General features: G+C 38.3%; 1 protein-coding gene across 5 annotated transcripts in view; it reads left to right on the top strand.

Moving 5' to 3' along the window:
- Cacna2d3 (calcium voltage-gated channel auxiliary subunit alpha2delta 3) overlaps positions 1-18,476 on the top strand; it is an 873,532-nt gene that overhangs the window by 797,881 nt on the left and 57,175 nt on the right. For all 5 annotated transcript variants that reach the window (XM_078038406.1, XM_078038403.1, XM_078038405.1 and 2 more), the window contains 3 exons: positions 2,293-2,345; positions 3,972-4,027; positions 11,514-11,625. In XM_078038406.1, the coding sequence (XP_077894532.1) occupies positions 2,293-2,345; positions 3,972-4,027; positions 11,514-11,625 (221 nt within the window). The remainder of the gene's footprint in view (positions 1-2,292; positions 2,346-3,971; positions 4,028-11,513; positions 11,626-18,476) is intronic.

Here is an 18,476-nt window from a genome sequence, read left to right as displayed (position 1 = left end):
GGTCATCTCTCCTGGTCATGCTGCTGCTGATTCCCCTCCTCTCCCTGCCCAGTATTGTCTTACTACTGTCTGCCCTGGGGCTGGTTCAGTTGGGGACGTCACAACTGCAGATCAGTCAACTCAATACTAAGACAGCCAGAGATGAACTGTTATAGTTTACTCAGTTTAAAAATGTAATTTTGCAATGTGTGGACAATGTAAGTTTGGACATTAACTACTAAAAACATACAAGAGTCTACCTCTATATAAGTCCACCTACATGTATCAATGTTATCCTTGCAATGTGGTGATTTTTCAAGTTCCAAGAATTAATGCAAAATTTGGTCTGAAATACGAGATTTTAAGGCTGGTTTTTGTCTTAAAATAGGCACACCTTCTCTTCTTCAAGACCTAAGTTCTTACAAGGGGATTATGTACGAAAACAAACATTTAACACAATTCTCTCTATTGAGGGAGCAAGAAATGATGCAGAACTTGAAAATTTCTGAGAGGCAACTAGAAATTGGACTTTGGGGGGGGGTGCAAAAAATGTTACTCTTTAGTGTGAGACTCTTTCTAAACCCAACTTCCCTAGCCTTAAATAGAATATTTTCAGACAGTCTTCCCTAGGTATGGTTTCATCATTAGGCTTAAAAGTGCCACGGTGTTATCCTTTTGAGTGATAATGTGCATTTAAAAGTTATAATCCCATATTTGCATAATCCCTTTGTTGACTCCTATTGAGCCAGTGCCTGAATGTTTGAGGGCCTGTCCCCCTGGCCTCTGGGTGACTGGCCCCTGTGCCAAACCTCCAAGGCTTCCTAATCCCTTTATTCAGCCTCTCCCCTCTGAAACACTCAGCCCATCCCAGTAAGGACAAAGGTACAGAATTGTCCCAGGGTCTGACCATCTGGATCTCTTTGAAAGAAAGATGATTGCACACTCTCCCCCCTCCACCCCGCCATAATATGTAATAACAAAACATGAAGCTACAAAGTTGCATTTGGTTTTAGGAAATAGTTAAAAGTACATATCTGACCCCAATCCTGAGGTCTCAGAGGCCTTCTATTTCGGGAATGATGTTGAAGCACTCGGTCAAATCAAACAAGAGATGCACAAAAGTCTGAAATCTGGATGGGCTGGGAATAACTTCAATGGGATGGTGGTTTGAGGGGGTGTGTGTGTGTGTGTGTGTGTGTGTGTGTGTGTGTGTGTGTGTGTAGGCTGGGGGTGGTGTTTTGTTTAGTTTTGTTCTCATTTACATTCTGGCCTGGTATAGGAAAGTTTCAACAATAGTTAGAGGAGTAAAACTGTGTTGTGTTCTTGTTTAAAATTGGATAATTCCCCTAGTCCCAGTTCTAGTTCTTCTAATTAAAGTGCTCAGAAAGTAGGATTAAGTAGCAATCACCTCAGAAAGCAAGATTTGGCAGGCACTTTAATTCTGTGATAGCTACAGACAACCACAAAAGGTTCTGAGATTTTTCTGGACCTGACATCTGGGGCCCGGGCTTTGCCAATGTCACTGCCTGTCTCTCAAGTTCACCCACCACTCACATATCTAGCATACCTAGGTACAAAGAACCAACTGAGGGGGAGACTTGGTATTTTCCAGAATTCAGGAAATTGAATTATCCACATAGGAAATATCACAGAGTAAACAATCCGACTGCTTTTTTTAATTAAAATATTCTGAAATAAAGATTAGGCTGTCAATGCCTTCTTTTATAAAGTGACAGGAATTTTCTGCAAGGATAAAAATCACATGTTTATATGGTTATCATGTTTTTTTCCAAGTCCAAATATGTAAGTGTGAGAAAAGGCAGCTCAAATCCTACAGAATTCATGGAAGGCATTAAAATCAATTGTGTGCAATTTGTGCTGATTTCAATGAATGACGGACAGTGATGGAGAACAGGGAGAGGCACCTTCCCAAAAGGGAGGTCTGTGAATTACCATTTAAGATTAGTTATGATTCCAGCCCTCAGCCCCTCAGCATTAGGCTGCGAAATATTAGCCTCCAGAGGGTAAAGATTTAAGCATCCTTTCCTGAACTTCCTCTTTCCTCCCAGTGATAACCCTTGTATTCCCTGTTTGTTTTACTTGTAAATCACATCTCGCTACAGGGGAGTTCAAAGTTCTAGCATGTTAGTTTTGGGATACAGTATCCAACCATTTTCTTGCTTTAGCTAGAACATCACTCTTTAACACCATATCAATCTCTCTGGAAGAAAACATTGTCTTTATGCAAAGTCTGAAGTTAAACGTCAAACTTTGTGATACATTGTTTTAAATGGACTGAATTCTTCCTTTCAGCCTTATCATGCTTTCCTCTCTGCTGTGAAATGGATAATGACTGAACTTGTCTTGTAAGTACAATGTGCTGAATTTGGGGAAAAGTATTATTTTGGGGGGTTATGAAGTGCATTCATTGGTTTTTCACTTTCAATAATCATTAGATTCACGAAACTGACATAGCTTCATCAGACATTTCAAAATATTGAATATCAAGACCTCCCCAAAATCACCTTTCATTAAGTTATACATGATCACTCCTTTCGCCCCTTATGTCATTGTTTAGCAGAGTAACAGCTTGCAGTACACAAACTGAATTTATTTATTGTGGTTACTGTTAAATTTAACATGGATGTCTGGCTGTTTTTAATGCAGCCTGGGTGGGCTGTGGTCAGAACACACTGCTGTGGCTGTCCACTGCTACTCGGGTGTCTCCATTCATGTGGGAGTGGGGGCTGGTGTGGGCATCAGCCAGGGCTGGGGCTTTTCTCAGGTGTGATTTAATTATGGTCCTCTTTGGAGGATGCTGGTTGCTTGTGTGACTTTATTCAGTCTTGAAATGGCTGGAAGTCGAGATGAAGGACTTGACTTCCAGACCTGATATTGGACACATTACTGGAACACTATCACACCTAGTGATAGTGTTCCAGTGGATAAGCATGTCAACCAGATCGACTGTTACACCAACTCCTCTTTTCCCCAGCCCAAGGTTTTGATTCTGTGAGGTTAAGGTAGGTTCCTTGTGATTGAATAAGTAGACATGTCTTTTTTTTTTCTTTTTGCTTTAATGTAACCTATTTTAATTTAACAAAGCTTATAAATTAAAATAGGCAATATGTTCTCTATATTAAGAGACAGAAAGCACACTAACAGCTAATAGGATTTTGAATGGAAGCTGGAAGAGATGTTAGCCATGAACCTGAAAAATAACTGGATTTGATCCATCTCTATTCATTTGGAGGAAGATTAATATTTTTCCATTCGTTAATAGCAGTCCAAGTTTTATTTTTTTTTTCTAAAGTTAGACTGTGGCATAGTTTCAAGAAGGACCCCAGCCCCCATACCCAGGCATTGGTTACACAAGTTCGAGTTGCTGTATAAATATTGAAAGCATCCTTCATTACTGCAGACCATAGTCAGGGTAGAGAATATTTATATTTCTGAATCTAGAGAGGACAGACCTTTTAAAAATTGACTGTTTATTGTGGAATCAAATTAGGTGGTGAAAATTGAAGGAAGATCAATCAATACAATAGAGAAAAGGGATCAGGGAAGGGAAGAGAAAGGGGAAATACTAAGTAGTAATACCAAATTATATTGGTATACTGTGTGCATGCAAAATGAACAAGTCCCACCATTTATGTACAACTATAATGCACCAATAAAAATGTGGAAAGAAAAGTGAATAATAAGTTGATAATAACCAGACAAATATTGCTGTCCACACAGCAGGATTTCTCAATTAGAAGGTCTTGTGTCTAGGTAAACCTGCCTCAGGGTTGGGCTGGCACTGAGGATAAAGTAGCCTTTCATAGAAAGAGCCAGGTGGAAATGCAGTGGGCATTCCATCAGCCCTGTATGTCTCCCAAGTGTGGTGGTATTCTTTCAATGAGGTAAGCAATGTTAAATACCAGAATGTCACTGTTGTAATCAGAGGACCAGCGACCAAGTAACACTGGGCTTTTCCTCCGTCTGTCTAGGTTTCTGGTGGAATTTAACCTCTGCAGTTGGTGGCATTCGGATATGACAGCTAAAGGTAAGCCACAGCTGGTTTCTATTTCCTGGGCAGAGTGATAAACCCTGGATTCACTGGTTACTTTTCATCGGGGACAGGCTGCTTCATATGAAACTACCTGGGACAAAGTGACAATTTTTTTCAGCTGGCAGCAAAAAGCCATTCTTTGTGCTCAATGCTGCAATGTCCATTTGGACACAAAATTCCACAGGCTTCATGCTGCCTGGACTTGGACCTTTGTCACACATTGCACAGGTAAAATTTTCAGAAAGCTTGTAGATGGGACCAAAATCCAAGGGAGATAGATCCATCGCCTCTGTCCCAGGCTGAGTGAATTGATAACCACCCTATTTTTATCACTACCCTCATCAAACTTCAATATCATTGCAATATTCTCCCTGCTTAAAAAAAAAAAAGCCTTTGATTTGGGTAGTAGTCAATAGAGACCTTCTGAAGGCATGCCCTGTAGAGTTAGGCTTGCAAGGTAGAGGCTGTCCTTTGAGCCTTGAAATCGGGTAATTTGCCAATTGTTTCATAGTAAGCACAATGGGAAGAATAACATTGATTTGGGGGAGCATGCAAATTGTGTATTTAATAAGTGGTATATATGTGTATTAAGAATTGTAATGCAAAAAAGAGTACATGTATAAAGGCATGAATTGGAGTGAACATACTTTATATACATAGATATGAAAAATTGTGCTCTATATGTGTAATAAGAATTGTAATGCATTCCACTATTGTGTACTCAAAAAATAAATAAATAAGATCAATGAAAGATGAAGGAAAAAAATCATGTAGGCAGACCACAGTAACTGGAATATAATGTGATAGCTGCAATTTCTGATAGATGATTATCTACAAAACCAGCACTCTGCAACAAGCTGTGCATAGTGGGTACTTAATCTTTGCTATTAAAGACCCTCGCATCTTTTTTTGTGCCAGGGATGACCCTTGAAGTCCCTTGCCTCTCCCTGCTGGGCTGATGCCAGTTTGAAAGCAGTGAGTTCCCATAATCCCACTCCTAGGAATTTAGTCTAAGGAAATGGGTTAGTAACCAAGGTTCCTATGATAGGATGATCAACAACAGGAAATTTGATTGCAAGTGATGGTAATTCTTTGTTTTTAAAATATATATATATTTTTAGTTGATGGACCTTTATTTATTTGTATGTGATGCTGAGAATCAAACTCGGTACTTCACGCATGCTGGGCAAGCACATTAACATTGAGCCACAACCCCAGCCCCTAATTCTTTAATATTTAACAGTAAGTGGATTTTAAAATAAATTACAATCCATCCACAGAAAGACACATTGTGCCATTTCTACAAACTTTTTTTAGGGGGGCAAGGGGAGAAAACCCAGGGGTGCTTAACCACTGAGCTACATCCCTAGGCCCCTTTTTTTCCCCCTTTTGTATTTTGAGATAAGGTCTTGCTAAGTTGCTTAGGGCCTCACTAAGTTGCTGAAGCTGGCTTTGAACTTAGGATCCTCCTGTCTCAGTCTCCCTAACTGCTGGGATTACAGGTGTGTGCCACTGCACTCAGGCTACAAACTTCTCTTAAGTAAAATGCTTATGTAGCTAGGCACCATAATGCTGACCTGTAGTCCTGGATAATTAGGAGACTGAGGCAAGTGGATGATTTGAACACAGAATTTCAAGGCCAACCTGGATAAAATAAGACCCTGTTCCCCTGTACCTTTTCCCCCAAGTCACAAAATTAAGTAATGTAACAAAAACCAAGGATCAAAACTGTGTATACATCAAAAAGTTGTCTAATGGTGGTAGGAAGGAGAATGTGATGTTAAAATGGGGTCAGTCATTAGTTTAGCAGATATGGAGAGTCCAAATGACTTAGGATGATTCCCATTTCTCAAATTTTTACCTATAGTATGAATGTGTCTTTGTTTAAAATTGCCCATAATTTGGGGAAAAAAAGGATGAGAGAGGTGGTGTTAAGAGGAATAATGGGATGCATTAGTTCTTCTTCTTTTTTTTTTTCTATCTTTGGGAAGCTTTTAAATGAGACCCTTAACAGATCATCTTACTTCACTACCAGACCATGAGACCTTCTTCCCATAGACTAGAAAGACCTTATCTAGTAATGACATAACTGTCATATGGGATACAGAGTGCATGAGCCTTTCCAGAGCTGGAAATACCTTTCAAATTACCTTCAAACCCCTTCAACATACCTGAGATGTGGACACTGCTAGAATTTATCACCAAACCTTTCTGAAACACCTAAGTCATACAGATGAATACATAAATGACAGATACCTAGGAGACTGGGACCTAAGCCAACCCTGCAACCTGGATAATGAGAATCACATCTTCCCTCCTTTGAGCCCAGGGATGAGCCAAGTACTGCACATGATTTGACTCTTCAGTCCCATAGACTCTGCTAGGCACAAATATCAGTTTATCCATCTGCAAGGCTGCTATCAGAATATCTTATTCAAAGTAAACATAAATCCTAAACCCAGTGTAGGGAGAGGTTTCAGGCACACTAACGATATTGACTTGCATGATTTCTTCCTTCTAAATTCCCCATTCTTTCACTAGATAAAGACCCCGAGCTGAGACATACATCTTTGCCTTTGCTAAAAATAGAATCCATAATTATACTGTTTATCTGCTTCATTTCCTTAATGAAGGGGACTGTGGAAGCCCATTTCTGCTTGATTATCACAAAGGTATCATTTGGGTGAAGTTGTACAAAGAATGGGGCTTGCTGGCACCCAGTTATGAATGGCGCTGCATTCCCAGAGACAAAAGGGGAGGAAGGCTTATTCAAATGGCAAATCTATTCATTCCCAATTGTGGGCACATAATTACTGTGAACCCGAGTCAGTTGTTCTCATCGGGGGACATTTGTTGCTAAGGGAAAATTAAAGAAATTCAATTGTGTGGATGTTCTATTGGATGCACCAGTGGGAGTGAGTAGTAGGTCATCTTTAGATACATAGCTATACAGGGGTGGGAGGCAGGAGTGTGATGGAAAAGAGTTGGCTCTAGGAGTTGACTGCTCAGGCTTACAGCTGGAGTCTGCCATACAAGGCATTGTGACTTTGGTGAGCACCTTAATTTCTCTGAGCTTGAATTTCTTTTTTTGCAAAATGGGATAGCAGCAGAGTCTTCCTCACTCTGTAGTGATGAGGATTCATTCATACAAATGGGCTAGCAGTCTTTGGCATGTAGTAAGTACTTAGTGAGTAATGGCTGTTGAAGGCATTGGCAGTTAAGTAAATGGTGGATTAGGGGTGTAGCTCAGTGGTAGAGCCTTAACCTAGCATGCATGAGGCCCTGGGTTCCATCCCCAGCACTGAGAAGAAAAATGTTAAATGATGATCATGGTGAGTTGCTCTCTGGGACTTGAAATAGGCTGTGTGGTTTCCAAACCTCAGTGGAACCTTCTGGGAAAAGAAGTAACTAGCCTCGCTGAGCACTGTGATCCACGTGTATTATGAGTTCTCAATGCGGAGAGTGAAAATGGTACCCAATAGATGGCTGGCAGCCTTGGTTATTGGTTTGAAATTCCACAGATGAATAAGCTGTAGTGCCTGCAAAGAGGTATTGTGTTTTCCATAGTACTCCAGGCAGAAAGAGGTTCATGTTATTTAGATTAAATGTGGGCATGGTTTTATATGATAACTTGCACAGTTCCCAAAAGCACATTCAAATAATTGTTAGCCCAATCTGTAGTCCATGCTGCAAACAGATTAAACAGTTTAACAACACATCAGTATGGGTACCCTACAATTGTCAAAGGACAAAAAATTTAATCTCCAAAAAGAATTGGAGACAAATGGGCTTTGCCACTGAGTGTGTTGGACTCATTCCATTGTAACTGGGCCCAGACAATTAGGATGAGAGATGGTGAAATTACCAGGCTTATTTAAATCACATATGCTGCCTATCTGTCTGCTCCCAAGGTCCTTTCTTTCACTGGCCAGACTTCACAAAGCAGTGCAAGGGGTACATGCTGCAGCCAGACCAAGTTTAAGTTCTAGCTCTCCTACATACTCAGTGGGTAAACTTGGGCTATTTAGTCTAGTTGTCTTGCCTCCATTTATGATCTATAAGCATAGATAAAAATTGTTGAGAACTCAGTTTATTTTTTAACTTTGCCATGTTTTACTGGTAAATTAATACATACAAAGCAGAACAACATCCAGCACAGAGCAACTTTAGAATAAACTTAAGATATTATGAGGTGTTTCTATGCCACTGGCAGATGGGTGCTGTGTCCACTTGTAATGTATCTTATGGTACACTTGATCTTCACCTCATTTTTTTTCCATCTTTTTTTTGTTTAAGTTCATTCTAATTATACATGAAAGTAGAATGCATTTTGACACATCATACATAAATTGAGTATAATTTCTTGTACATGTAGAATCACATCGGTCATGTAGTCATATACACATATATATACACACACACATATAACACCCCTTCCCTCCCATTATTTTTAACTCAAGTTAAAATAATTTAAATTTTTAAAAACTTTATAGACTTTAAAAATGAAGCATCCTAAATTAAAAGTCAGAATATTTTGACAAGGAAGTTCATATTTAGAATGAACTGAAAAGAAAATATTATCCAATCATAGACAAATATTATGAAGTTGGTATTTGGCTTCCCTTAACTGGAAGGTGAGGAGAATAAATGAAAGAAATGAAAGTTAAAGGTGGTCTTAAGAGAGAAGGTGGGGGGAACCCTAGTATCCAGCAATGGCACACTCCATGAAACAGGGGCATTGAAGAAGGAACTGAGAAAAATGAGGTTCCCTTGGGCTGGGGATGTGGCTCAAGTGGTAGCGTGCTCACCTGGCACGCATGCGGCCCGGGTTCGATCCTCAGCACCACATACAAAGATGTTGTGTCTGCCGAGAACTAAAAAATAAATATTAAAAAATTCTCTTAAAAAAAAAATGAGGTTCCCACCTAGATCTATGTGGTGACGTGGGCCTGGACTGTGGAAAGTCCCATCACCTTTCATCTGAAAGGCAGGCTGTTTGTCACAGGGGATTGAAATTCTTACATTTTCTTTGGGCTTTTTCAAGCCATAAAGTGGACATTCAGGAGAATCGTCAGCATGTTCAGCAAGCATTTAAAGACATTTCAGTGGGCCAGCTCTGCAGGGCATAGGGAGACTTGTCTGGGACTTGTTACCCTCAGAGTAGCAGCCACCAGAACTGTACACCCAATGGAATGGGGAGGCACCACCTGCTTGAAATGTCTAACCATAAAGGGGGCTCAGAAAGGTTGGAACCAAAATTTTGACTAGCTTGAGTATAAGAAATAAGCTAATAAAACCTTTTAAGAAAGTTGTTTTGATCGTTGACACCTATTTCACTTAACCATTTTCACAGACCTGTTTGCCTACCAGGCTTTGAGTTCCCCACCATTCTAAAGGGCATTTGCATTTATTAGTTTTGCTTTAGGAGCATGTTTTCATGAAGCACATACTCTTAAATAGTATTTGTGATGTGCTATCTGCTTTCCCTGTATTCTCTGGCTTGCAAACAATCACATTAATAAATGCTCTTATTCCCATTTTATAGATGATGGCACTAAGGTATAGAAAGTTTTAAAAGCTCTGCTTGCGGGGGCTTGGGTTGTGGCTTAGTGGTAGCGCACTTGTCTGGCATGTGTGAGGCACTAGGTTTGATCCTCAGCACCACATAAAATAAAGGTATTGTTTCCATCTACCAAAAAAAAAAAAATCTGCTTGGTGCTGCACAGCAGTGGCAGGATTTACAACCCCTGGAGTCTGTGCCCTTAGCTGCTACACAATTATCCCAGCTTCTGGCATGGAGAGGCTAACACTTGCTAATGACTAGCATTTCAAGAAGGCTGTGTGTCAAAGTGGGTGTGTCTCATTTTGTAAGAATGATACATACTTATTCCTTAGAATAGGCATCTCCTTTTCATGTTGGTGATCGGCTCCTGAAATCACACATCTTGGACAAAGCAGCTGAATAAGTCTATTGCTCTTGCTTAAGAAAAATTACAATGTACGGTGCATGAGCGCCAAACAATTTCCTTACATTAAGCAAAGCTCTGTGAAAAAAGCCTATTGCAAGAAACAATCCTGTGAGTATGTTCAGCAAGCATTTAGTGACCCTTCACTGGGCCAGCACTGCAGGGTAGAGGGAAACAGTGTCTGGGACTTGTTGTCCTTCAGGGTAGTAGAAGCCACCAGCACCATGCACTCAATAGAACAAGGAGGCGGAACAGTTTCCTGATCAACCAGTTATCTAATTGGTGGTGACTAGTGGTTTTACAGGCCATCACATGGATGGTTCTGAGTCTGTAGCAGCCCAAGTGGACAGTCTACAGTGGTTCTGACATCCACCAGGTGCCCTTGCAATATAACTTTAGATGTTGTATTCTGCATATGGCTTTGTTAAAATCCTATTGAGATCTGGAATTGCAAATCTTTTTTCTGTGTATGCACCAGCCAAAAACTTTGTACAAAGATTGGTTATTGGAGACCTACAAGAATTCTATTTGGAAAAATGCTGATAGTTAGACCTCCAATGACGTTTCCGGACACTAGCATCCCCATTTTACAGATGAGAATACTGAGGATTTCCTAAAAAGCAGAGCACGGATTTGTTCTCCTAACCTTTTATGCAAGAGCTATCACTATGCTATGGTATCAATTGACATTGTTTGAATGTCACAGTGGCTTCATTAGAATGCGTATCTTTGTCTTGTTATTATCATGACACTTACTTAGCACTTAAGTTCAAGGTGCTGTATTACAAACTCGACATGTATTGTTTGATTTACTTCTGACCTCAGCCTCAGAGAATTTTATTATCTCCAGTTTACAAATAAGAAAACCAAGACTTAAGAGTTTGGATCTTGTCCACTGGATATAATTTGTCTAAATAATTCAATCAGCCATCAAACCTTTACAGAATGCCTCCTATGTGCTCATCCATGTACCAGGGCTATTTAGTGCTTTAAAACTGACATGGTATATTATTGGACGGGGGACTTCATAATAGTAGGATTTGGTTCGTGGCTGCGCTTCAAAGACATTACGTATTTTACTATTTCATATTTCAATTTTCTTTCTATAGTAAAGCCATGCAATTGTATCATGACCTTTGTCTCACCCTAAATAATATGGTATAACTTACATTTTATATATTTGTTCAGATCTACATATGTGGTGTTGCTAAGTTTGAGTCTGAGGTCAGAGACCCAGGGAATGATGCTGTCCCAGTAAGTAGAATTTTTGGGATGCATAAATGATAGCTGATCAAGCCAGCACAACGGCTTGAGGAATTATAGCTTATAGAGTTGCTTGGCAGATGAAATCGCCTGACTAATTAGAAAATAATGCATTATGCTGTGCCTAGAAAAATCACAGAGCAGCAGAGACGGAACTGCCTTCTGAATTTCTGTGGGCTGCCAGTCACAATATTGAGTCTGTGCATTGCATTCTTAAATTTTTTTTCCCCTGTTCCCCTTCTCCTTTACAGCTCAGAAATTAAAACAGACCTTGGAGCCTTGTGATACTGAATATCCAGCATTTGTCTCTGAGCGAACTATCAAGGAGACTACTGGGAATATTGTTTGTGAAGACTGCTCCAAGTAAGCTATACCCAGCTCTACTTCTCCTCCTCTGCACCCCTTTCCCTATCTACTGTAAGTGTCTAGGATTTTCTAGGATGGGCCAATGAGATGTACAGATCCAGTTACACTGAGCAGGCAACATGGCTGCTCTTTCTCTGAGGGATGTATTTCTATCAGCTTGGAAGAAATGCCACTCGGTTTTATTAGATCATTTTGAGGTTGAGACACATTCAAAGTGTGTGACAAAACATCCTGGAATATGGGAGAATTTTTTAGTCTAGTTTGTTGATGTTGGGAGAAAGTCCTAATTGATGTTTTCCCAAAGGAGAGTTGGCAATTTCGGCTGCTAGTTGGAGGAATGATCTTGGGTACCTTTATTGAAGGCTCCAGGCTCTGAGATAGACTACATCTGTGATGAAAATGTTTTTTTCAGGGTTTAGTGTGCATTTTTATCTGCTAATGAAATTGGGTGTCTTTTAACCGTTTTATTGGTCATTTAGGAGTTTTGACTTTCTCATTCCTGTTGAGTTCCCTACTGGGTGGTTGGATCCATTCTTAATGATTTGGGTGCTTCCTATGTAGCAGATACCATTTCTTTACGGTTATGTACCTTGTACATATGTCTTTCCTATTCCTTGGTCTGACTCATCACTTTAAAAAAAATTTATTGGTTCCTCTTATTTATACATGACAATAGAAATTATTTGATGAAATCATACAAGCATAGGATATATCTTATTCTAATTAGGATTCCATTCTTGTGGGTGGACACCATGATGGGGTGCTATGAATGAATGTCTTTTGATACATTTTTCTTGTATTATAATACTAATTTCTTCTGATTTGTGTTTTTCATGCCCTAAATTCTTCTCTGCTCTAATATCAAAATTACATTCTTACATTTTTATTCTCAAGACTTGAATGTGATGCTTTTTCATATGAACTTTAGTCCCTCTGGAATTCCGTGTGTGGCATGAGGAAGGGTTTTGATTCATTTCTTTGTCATGTAATCAACCTGTTAACCTGCATTTTGTGTGTGCCGGTGCACACGTTGCTAAACATTGAATCCAGCAGCTCCTACATATTAGGAAAGTATTCTTTTAACTTGCATTTTTTTGTTGAATAGTCTTTATTTTCCCTTCAGTTTGTATAATGACATCTATGTCCTTTCTATATACATGTGTTTCCAGATTTTAAGGTTTCACAATACTATGTACATATAACTTCTTAATTATTATGGCTTTATAAGAGAATACATACCCTTTCCTTATTCCTCTTCTAGTCTTGGTCATTCTTGGTTCTTTATTCTTCCATATTAGTTTTAGAATTGGCTTGCAAATTTCCTTGAATTCTGCTAGGGTTTTCATTAAAATTGCTGTAGCTTATAGAGAAAATTAAAGACAATCGCTACTTTTATGATACTGGAATTTCCCATTCATAAACTAAGCACATTTATCTTTTTCTGAGCCTTTTAGTACACTTATAAATCTAATATAAATAAAATTTTAAATCTAGTTTTTGTATGAGGAATATATTTAAAACTCCTTTTGTGTATAATGCTCGACTCTTGAACATCATTGATTTCTGTGCATTGAATATGTTGCCAACAGATTGCTAAATGCACTGTAGATCCAGTAGTTTGTGTGGATTCTGTTGGGCTTTTAACATACACAGTAATATTTGTAAAAAGTTTCCTGTATAATCTTTTTTCCAAAGGTAATAATATTTTTTTATTTATATATGACAGCAGAATGCATTACAATTCTTATTACACATATCTTGATGTTAATTATTACTTGGTGTTTTACTGCACTAGACTTATGATATATTGTTGCATAGAAGCAATCAGAGTAGGTGACTATGACTCATTCCAAATGTAAAGGAATTGCTTCTAATAAGTTCTGTTAGGTAGGATGTTTCTTAGTTTTTTTAAAAATTATGGTGAAATATAAAAGAAATTACTATTTTAACTGTTTTTAAGTGTACAATGCAGGTGCAGTTGTGTAACCCTAGCTATTATCCCTTTTTAGAACTGCTATGGCTTTGGGTAGTTAGCCATTTTGGGAGGTTAAAAAAACCTTTTATCAGACTTTTTGTTATGGTTATTGCTTGAAGCCCAATTGGATGTTGAATTTTATCAAAAATGTTTTCTATATTCATTTTTTGGGGGTGAGGGGCAGGTACAGGAGATTGAACCCAGAGGCACTTAACCACTGAAGTACCTCTCCAGCCCCCTTTTTATGTATTTTATTTAGAAACAGGGTCTCGCTGAGTTATGGAGGCTGGCTCTGAACTCACAATCCTCCTACCTCAGCCTCCTGAACCACTGGGATTATACGCATGCTCCATGCACCTGGTCTACATTCACTTTTATTGTGGCGCTAGAGATTGAACTGAGGGCCTTGATCATGCTGGGCAAGTGCTCTCACTGAACTGCATTCCCAGCCCTCGATATTCATTATTAAAATAATGTCTTCTAATATTTCAATGTATTGAGTTACATTGATGAAGTTAAAATTTTTAGCACAAAATGTGTGCATGTCATTAAAATAAGCTGCATATAATACACACATTTATGCAGTCATGTGCTGCATAATGACACTGTAGTTGATGCACCAACTATACGATAATATAACTATCTTAGTTAAGAGTATGTTTTGTGATGTTCACACAAAGAAATCACCTGATATAATTCTCAGAACATTTTATTTTTTATTTTCATTTTTTGGGGTACCAGGGATTGAACCTAGGGGTGCTTTTAACCACTGAGCCATATCCCCAGTGTTTTTTTTTTTTAATATATATTTTAAGGCGGGGTCTTGCTGAGTTGCTTAGGGCCTCACTAAGTTGCTGGGGTTGGCTTTGAACTCATGACCCTCCTGCTCAGCCTTGAGCTGCTGGGATTATAGGTGTGCGTGACTGTGCCAAGGCTTCTCAGAACATGTTTTAATATGTGTGTTAAAAAATGCATGACCGTGTGTGTGTGCGTGTGTGTGCACATGCTATGAGTATCTTTGATAGTAGACAGGTTACCAAATGTGAAAACATAGTAGCTTTCCCAGGATGAAACTGACATTGTCATGATTACTAAAGAATGGCAAAATCATGTCCCTAAATTTGTTTTGTTCATATTGTACTGTGAACTTTTGTATCTATGGTCAAATAGAAGAGTGGCTATATTTTTTCTTATGTACCATTTGACATTATTGCTAAGGCATTTTATTTTCACGAAATTACTTGGAGTTTCTATGATATCTGTGACATTTCTTGTAAGATAGAATATTAGTTTCATGTAGGTTTGATAAGACCTGTAAAACTACCAGTGACTGATAGGATTCGTGTGTATGTGTAAACTTACAACTGCCAAGTTAGTTTCTTGTGCAGTTATATATCTCTGGGTTTTGTTTCTTTTTAAAATGATTTTTTTGGTATGTGATAATATTTCTTAGTACATTGTCTACATCATCCTTCTTTCCAAGTTTATTGCATGCCATTATACATGGTGTTTACTTTTGTTTTAAAATGCTAGCATTTTTGTGACTTTTATCCTTTCTTAAAAAAATTGTAAACGATACATAAAAACTAAATATTTAGGGCCTATCCTGTGATGTTTTAATACATGCATACATTGTATAATGTTCAAATTAGGATAAATGCATCTATCTCCTCAAATATTTATCATTTCTTTGTAGTAAAAAACATTAAAAATCCTTCTAGTCTTTTCGAGAAAAAAAATATACAGTACATTGCCCTCTTTTTAAGTTTGCAATTTTTTAATCATTTCTTTCTGTCTTCTCTCCCTTCCCACTGTCCCTCTCAGGAATGCCAAAGAGATTTGTTTTGTCTGTCTCCTATGTTTTGAGTTTACTGGGTTTTTGCATTTTGTTTGATGTTCAGTTTTTTTGTTTTTGTTTTTGTTTGTTTTTTGGTGTGTGTGTGTGTGTGTGTGTGTGTGTATGCACACATGCACATTTCTCTCTGCATTCCAGCCTATCTCCTTCAATTTAACATGGCATTAGAGCAGATTATGCTAAGTGAAGCTAGCCAATCCTTAAAAAACAAATGCCAAATGTCTTCTTTGATATAAGGAGAGCAACTAAGAACAGAGCAGGGAGGAAGAGCATGAGGAAAAGACTAACATTAAACAGAGAGGAGTGGTGGGAGGGAAAGGGAGAGAGAAGGGAAATTGTATGGAAATGGAAGGAGACCCTCATTGTTACACAAAATTACATATAGGAGTTTGTGAGGGGAAAGGGGGGAAAAAGGGAGAGAATTGAATAACAGCAGATGGGGTAGAGAGGGAAGAGGGGAGGGGAGGGGAGATAGTAGGGGATAGGAAAGGTAGCAGAATACAACAGTCATTAATATGACATTATGTAAAAATGTGGATGTGTAACCAATGTGATTCTGCAACTTGTATTTGGGGTAAAAATGGGAGTTCATAACCCACTTGAATCAAATGTATGAAAGATGATATGTCATGAGCTTTGTAATGTTTTGAACAACCAATAAAAAAAAAAGAAAAATGCAGGTTTTCATTGTTAACTCTTAATAGTGTTCTGATTTTTGCCACTTTTTTGATCTGTAAATGTTAAAGTGTTCTCAATTTTTTAACTGGATTTTGGGAACACCTCTCTGCCATCCACCTGATACAGGGATTTGAACCCAGGAGGCACTTTTTTACCCCTAAACCCTTATTGTTTTGAGACGAGTCCTTGCTAAGTTGTTGAGGCTGGCTGTGAATTTGTGATCTCCTTGCCTCAGCTTTCCCAGTAGCTGGGATTGTAGGCATTTGTGTGCTATTGTACCCACTGAGATTATCTTTTTTAAACTTATTGATGTCTAATTAAATGGCATTATGACGTGTATAACACATGCTTTTTAGTATTTGCAGAAAATCACTTTTTATTATAGTATTTATCCATGTGTGTTTTTAAGTGCAAGTTCCATTCTCTAATAGGTGGGTAGAGCTCCCTAACTTTCCATTGGGCCAGTGTATTGATAGTGTTCCAGACCTCCCCTTTTTTATCATCTTTTTGGTCTATTTTAGATGTCAGTTTATCTCTTACCAGAAATATGGATTTTTTTTAACTACCTCATGATTCAATTCATTTTGCTTCCCATATTTTGAAATTATGTTACCATGGACATCCCTGTGAAGACTAACATAGATTCCTAATAAATCTTTCCTTTAATCACAAGGTAATAACCCTCTTTATACATGAAAGGGCTTTATGCCCTAGCATCTGTTTCGTTTGCTAATCACATAGGTACAGCAGGTCTTCTTTGGTAAGAGTTTCCTTTGTTTTGTTTTTAACTCCTTTCTGTCATTTTTTTTTTTGCATTAGGATTTTGCTTTATAAATAGAACATAGTTGGATTTGAAACTTTTACTATCTCCATCATCTGCTAGTCTTTTAAAATTTAATGTGTTTGAGCCAGACATGGTGGCCCCGTGCCTTGATCCCAGTGACTTGGGAGGAGGAGACAAGATCACAAGTTGGAGGCCAGCCTCACCAACTTAGTGAGGCCCTAAGCAACTTAATGAGACCCTGTCTCAAAATAGTAGACGGGGGTGTGGATGTGGCTCCGAGGTTAAGCACCTACCTGGGTTTAATCCCTTAAAACAAAAAATAAAATTTTACTGTTAAATATGTGGATTTACTATATTCATCTCCACTATCACATTTGCTTACCATTGCTTTAAAAAACATAGTATTTTAGAAGCTTCTTCAGGAATGACCTAGGAGTTGCAGATGTTCTTTCTTTGTCTAAAATGACCGATTTGATGTACTATGAATTCTGCAGCAATGACTTCACAGAATCTCACCTGGAATATTGTGAAGGTATTAATTATCCCACTGTCAACTGAGTTTCAGCTCTATACCTCTGTGGGTAGCCTGGCTTTCCCCTTCTCTGATGGCTTTTACCATATTCACTCTCTAAGGTTCTGAAGTTTCCCTAAAGCGATCCTAGATATAAATTTATCTTATGTGCTGCATTCTGTGTAACACCTTTAAACTCACTGTAGTTTACTCATGGACATTTTACTGTATCACCTACTATAAATAAAATCCACTGGGTTTTTTGAGGGGTGGGGAGGTGAGTGTCGAGGATTGAACTCGGGGTCACTCGACCACTGAGCCACACCCCCAGTCCTATTTTGTATTTTGTTTGGAGACAGGGTCTCACTTTTGCTGAGTCTGGCTTTGAACTCTCAATCCTCCTGCTTCAGCCTCCCAAGCTGCTGGGTTATAGGCAGGCCTGTGCCACCACACCCAGCTGCATTGGGTTTTTTAATAATGAATGACTTTCATTCTGCAAGTTTTATTTGATTCTTTGAAAGAATATACAGATTTTTTTTTTTAATACAGAGGCTTCTTAGGCTCTGTATTAATTATAAAGGTCTTTTGAGATTGTTCTAGTAGTTTAAATTGGGGAGGGGTGCCAATCATCTTTTTCATCTTTCTTTTATGATAGATTATTAATGTTAATTTTCCTTTTATCCAAAAACTAATCTTTTCTATTAATATTTCTGTAGAAACAGACTAGAGCTTGAGTTTCTTTTCACAGTAGATTTGCATTGGGGCTTCTCTCATGTATCCTTATTGTATTGACTCCCTGAGAATAATTATTACGTAAGTTTTTATATTTAGGGGTTTTTGCACCATATAATTATAGTAAATATTTTCCCTAAGTAGCATGTAGTTAGGCTTAAAGTTGGATTTCTCATGGGCAACATTGTTTTTCCTGGTCAGAGCCTTAGAAAGTGCCAGATTATCAGCTTTTTATACTTGGCTGTAAATGTCCAAGTTGGCTTTTAGTGTTTTTTTTTTCCCCCTTGTAAGCTCTCGTGTATTTAAACTTAAT

The sequence above is a fragment of the Ictidomys tridecemlineatus genome, chromosome 2 (genome assembly GCF_052094955.1).
Source record: "Ictidomys tridecemlineatus isolate mIctTri1 chromosome 2, mIctTri1.hap1, whole genome shotgun sequence".
Classification (NCBI taxonomy): Eukaryota; Metazoa; Chordata; class Mammalia; order Rodentia; family Sciuridae; genus Ictidomys; species Ictidomys tridecemlineatus.
This window is presented reverse-complemented; position numbering and strand designations above follow the sequence as displayed.